We start from the raw sequence: 5,149 nt of genomic DNA, 5'->3' as shown, positions 1-5,149 counted from the left end.
ATAGCTGAAGACGCAACTTCTAGAATGAAGAAATACCTCAAGAAAGAAGCAAACAAGTTTACAATTTATCGAGACATCTTGTATAGATACAATACAGACAACGGGATTATCAGAAAAGTATTAAACAAAAAGGAAGCAGAAGAAATCATGTACGCATACCACCAACATCCATTAGGAGGTCATCTGGCTTACAATAATACTCTACACAAAATATCATCTCGTTACTACTGGGATAATATGTCACACGATATCATGGAATATGTCAAGAAATGTTACAGATGCCAAATGCATGGGAAGAAAATGTTGAAAGAAGAATTATATCCCGTAGCAGTTTCAGCAAAACCATTTGATCGAGTTGCCTTAGATGTGAAACATGTACAAACATCGAGATCAGGACATAGATATATTATTGCAGCTATAGATTATCTTACAAAATACGTAGAGGCGAGACCCTTACGATTTCAAAATGCATCAGAAATAGCATTGTTTGTTTATGAAGACATCATTTGCAGACATGGATGCCCAACAATCATGGTGTCAGATAATGGTAAACCCTTTTTAAGTGAACTCATCCGACAGGTGTGTAGAAATTACAGGTTAATTGTACCTTTGATGCCGTCGGACGTTAAAATTTCCAATTTCCTTATTTGGAAATCAACAATTTTCTGAATATGAATCAGCTCGTCAACAAAATACAGTCGAATTATGCAAGTCGCTGTCCGGAATGGCTAGAGTGTCTACTTCCGACGGAAGAGGTCGCCTATTCGAAACATGTAATCGGTATTTTTGTTCCGATGCTGCAGGCGTGTCTATGTGGGAGCTATTTTTTTTTTGAATTGATTCCTTTGTGCATTCTTTTTTTTGTATAGGCTTTTCTTTTATTTAACTGATTATAGTAATGCTTTTGGATATTTTTGTCGAAGTATATTAACAATGCTTGCTCTCTGTACGTAACATTATTGAGGACATTTTTATTGAGCTTTGTTTAATTTTTTTTTATTGTTATTATTATTCTGCAGCAAGCTCAGTTAACCATGCTGGATTACGCTGAGCTCGATCAAAGCTAACATTTTTAAGACAATCAATTATACCACCAAAGATATCGTTGTGGTGCTTTCTTCGCCAAATAAATTCGATAAGCAACCAAGGTACCATCTTCTTTGTTCTAAGGGCAGGAGTTACATTAATTTTTATTCCATTCCAAGTTCCTGAAAAGATTTTATTAACTAGACCTATAAACACTTCTACACTCCAATTTTAAGCTTACCCTCGATGGTGTTGGTATGGACATCACCGTCACGAAATGTCACACTGTGATTGACAGTTCGATGTACCAAGTTCATTCCAAGGTTTACCATATTTTCATATGCTCTCCAACAATCTGTATGTACTATGGAACCATTGGCAACATAATTTCGAATGATTGTATCCATCGTTTCAGTGTTTCTATTATTTACTACCACAAGAAAACACTTTCGTTCAGGTGTTTTTTCAACACCACCTACCACCCAAACACCCTCCACACGATGTCCTCGATGATATTTTCTTTTACCAAACTTTGATTCATCGATTTCTACCACGATTGGATTTCCATCCACATCATAACCTCCGATTTTGCAGTCGTTCTGCTGTAAATCTTCTTGTAAAACTTGGTACCAATCTTTTAAAGTTTCTCGTACTGCCTTTGGTGAACATCCAACCATGGTAGAAATTGTCATTCGTCGTACTTTCAAGCTCCAAAAGTAAAGAATGGAGAGCGCATCATAGGCTGGTAAGCTGCGATTACTAAAAAAGGAAGCATTTCGTACAGCAACTTGACGTCCATTGCAGCATTTCTCACCAGTTTCCTGATTAACTATGATTCCATTGCATCTCCAACGTGGAACACTTCCTGTTTGCTCCAAATACATGACGCTTCCTTCATCACCATTACAACGGTACACTGTGTTGCTTCCATAATAGATTCCGTTGTTAATAAAAAACCTAATTTATAAAAAAAAAAGAGTTATTAATATTGTATACAAGTGTGCTTTGTTATACTTTTATACTTACTGCATGCACGCTTCTTCAGTTCCAAAAGTTAAAAAAAAAGTTCTGGTTGCCATAATGGGAACATTTTGACCTCTGGTCCAATTATCCGGCAAAAGATTACTATTATGTGCCTCATCGTCAACTTCGAAAGCTTCTATTTCCAATAACTCTTCGTTATCATCATTATTGATAGAAATAACTGCTACATCCAAATCTGAAGTTTGTTCGGTTTCTAAATGCATTTCTTCTACTTCATCATCAGAATCAACGATAACAATAGGGCTGTTGGGGGAAGTAACAGGTCTTTGACGATGAATACCAGCAGGATTGGTGTAGTTTGCGGTAGAGATATTGATAAAAGACATGATATACTAACTTTAATTTGAAAGATGTAAAAAGGGAAGAAAAAAAAAGGGGAAAAAAAACAGGGAGGAAACGCAAAATAAAAAAAAATTTATTTAAAATAGTTAAGTCACAAAAAGCAAGAACTCAGACATAAAAAAGGACTGCTAAAACTTTCAGAAAAAAATGACACACACAAGGGTCGAACATGCGACCCTCTACATACAAAGACGACACCCTATCCATTCTGGACAACGACATGCATCATTTTATGATATTCTACCGATTGTGTCACTCATATTCCGAAAATTATCGATTTCCAAATAAGGAAATTGGAAATTTTAAAGTCCGACGGCATCAAAGGTACAACCATCCGAAATTACAACATAATACACAAAACTACAACACCCTACAACCCACAAAGCAATGGCCTGATAGAACGGTTCAACCGAACACTTGGACAAATACTACAGAGGCGTTCCTATGAAGAAAAGTTAGACTGGGATGCTTATTTACCTGCGACATTGTTTGCCTATAGATCAATCAAGCAAGCTACAACCAAGCATTCCCCTTTTTTCTTAGTTTATGGCTACGAACCCAGAACACCTTTTGACCTAGATCATCACTTGTATGAGAAAAATTCTCCTAAATTTGAAGCAAAGCTGTGGCATAGGACAACACATCAAATACATAACTTGAATCGAATCCGTGAACAAGCTACTCAAGCCATCAAGCAAACTCAAATTGCCCAAAAGAAAGCTATAGAGAAAAAATTATTGGATCAGAGTAAGGAGTTGAAACCTCCATTCAAGATAGGTGAATTAGTATTAGTATTCAAAGACTATATGTCCACCTCCTGGTCAGGAAAACTGCAAGATAAATGGGAAGGTCCATTCATCATACAACATATTTTGGGAAAAGGCACGTATCACATCAAGAGTGCAGACATCCGGGATACTAAATTAAGAAGAGTACATGGAAATCGATTGAAAGCATATTTGCTTCCCAAGACACAATGGATCATGGAGAATGAGCGAATTCTTGTACACCAAATGGATACTGAAACGCAAGAACTTCTTCATTAAAGTCACACACAAAAGCATATATATACCTCAAAGAAAATCAAAAAAAAAAAAAATTTATATCAAATATTTTAAAACAATGAGCAACATGCAAGAAGTACAAGAAAACTCTGCTGCCAATACTCAAGGACCCGTCTACTTGGACACTGTTGAGAACTATGTCAAGAAGCAATACATTGAACAAGGAATCGAGGCTGCCTGCCAAGCTTTAGACAATTTCTTGATCTTTTACGAGAACCAATACAAAAATTATAACTACCAAGTCGATGGACAAATAGTAAGCAAGTACGAGTTTATCACAAATACTATGGCTCGAATCGAATCTGAAATCATGGAACAGCAAGAAGCAAGCATGAATGATGATGAAGAAAATGAACAAGAGAACAATGAAGTTATCTTGGATGAGCCTTTGATTCAAAACAACCAGAGCATTACCGACGATTCATGGTTCTATGAATTATGTATGTCCGAGTATTATGAACGGTATCGTTCATTATTGGAACAGCAAGCAATGATTAATCGTCAAAAAGAAATTGTGGCTAAAAGCTTTGCACAAAATGTAACTGAATGGGCACACTTGAAATTCAAAAGACCTGGAAACAACCAGCGTGACATTTATTTATATGAAACAGCAAAGTATAATCAACTCAAGACTATTCTTCCAAATTGCACCGTCTACCGTACTCTTGTCACCAAAATGAAAAATCACGATCAATGGGGTCAGTTGATGTCTCAAACCGAGGTCGGTTCTTCTCTTGGTGGGGGGATCTGTGACGCAGTTGGTGTAACTTTTGCTGAAGAAAGGACTCAGTCCTAGGAAGGACTCAGTCCTAGGAGGGACTCAGTCGAAGGAGGGACCTCAGTCGAAGGAGGGACCTCAGTCCCTAAAGATAAACAAAAAAAAAAAATATAATAATCATATAAATATCCCCTCTTATAATTTGACTGAACTTCACTTTTAAAAATATCTTTTATTCAAATAAACATCGAGTTCCTCTTTATCAAAACTCTTTATTTTTATTTTATAACTCAAGCAAGTCAAGTCCTTTGAAGTCAAATTATCTTCATCGTATCACTTTTATATTCTCTTATCAAGAAAACACTTTATTACCTTTTACTGTTTGATCTACAATACAAGATCTGGTGGTCACTTACTACAAGCAAACCAAATTTATTCATTTAAACACAAATCTTTGATCTCAAATTCTTTTAAATTCTAAAGAAAAGTCAAATTTACTTCTAAACTCTTAAGGCCATTACAACAAAAACGTTAAAGTTGCATTATGAAGATGTGAACGCCGAAACCTTCAAGTTTTAATTTTTGACGTTGTGAGATTCGATATGCCTTCTGATTTTTGGTAGGCTTGATATAAGTTATTGAGATAAAGTTTTAGTAGTGAAAGATATACAGTCAAGTTTTTTTTAGTACCACGCCAGTTAGAAAATGAACTTTTGCGTAACAACCTATTTGAAAACGGAGTATCAACTCTTTTGCTGAAAACCAAAAACAACATAAAATTATAAAAACCAAAAACATATAAATACCCTTATATCTGATCCCTATTTTTAGCTTCACTTCACTTTACTTTTGAATGTTATGTTCTTAATATATGGTCTTGATTTTATGGGTCAATAAATGCATCGGGCGTTCAAATGAAACGCTGTGGTCTGTGTCATGCAAAAGAGTGAGCATG

At 35.7% G+C, this 5,149-nt stretch overlaps 3 protein-coding genes across 3 annotated transcripts in view; 1 reads left to right on the top strand and 2 right to left on the bottom strand.

Annotated features, from left to right (window-relative positions):
* Positions 1-1,008: 1,008 nt before the first annotated feature.
* RO3G_07110 (uncharacterized protein) lies at positions 1,009-2,396 on the bottom strand (the record flags this gene model as incomplete). Its single annotated transcript, XM_067661700.1, has 3 exons — positions 1,009-1,208; positions 1,268-1,983; positions 2,053-2,396. 3 exons carry the CDS (start codon positions 2,394-2,396, stop codon positions 1,009-1,011), a joined length of 1,260 nt encoding a protein of 419 aa, XP_067517801.1.
* A 1,147-nt stretch (positions 2,397-3,543) lies between these two features.
* On the top strand, positions 3,544-4,272 carry RO3G_07109 (uncharacterized protein; the record flags this gene model as incomplete). The annotated part of the gene is made up of 1 exon (XM_067661699.1): positions 3,544-4,272. The coding sequence occupies one exon, from the start codon at positions 3,544-3,546 to the stop codon at positions 4,270-4,272; it is 729 nt and encodes a 242-aa protein (XP_067517800.1).
* Positions 4,273-5,058: 786 nt separating this feature from the next.
* The window catches only part of RO3G_07108 (uncharacterized protein), a gene marked incomplete at both ends in the record, with an annotated part of 510 nt that continues 419 nt past the window's right edge, over positions 5,059-5,149 (bottom strand). Inside the window, one exon of the mRNA XM_067661698.1 lies at positions 5,059-5,123. Within this exon, the coding sequence (XP_067517799.1) occupies positions 5,059-5,123 (65 nt within the window). The remainder of the gene's footprint in view (positions 5,124-5,149) is intronic.

The sequence above is a fragment of the Rhizopus delemar genome, genomic scaffold (genome assembly GCF_000149305.1).
Source record: "Rhizopus delemar RA 99-880 supercont3.5 genomic scaffold, whole genome shotgun sequence".
NCBI classification, from domain to species: domain Eukaryota; kingdom Fungi; phylum Mucoromycota; class Mucoromycetes; order Mucorales; family Rhizopodaceae; genus Rhizopus; species Rhizopus delemar.
Note: the sequence above shows the minus strand (reverse complement) of the source record. Positions and strands in the feature narration are given on the sequence as shown.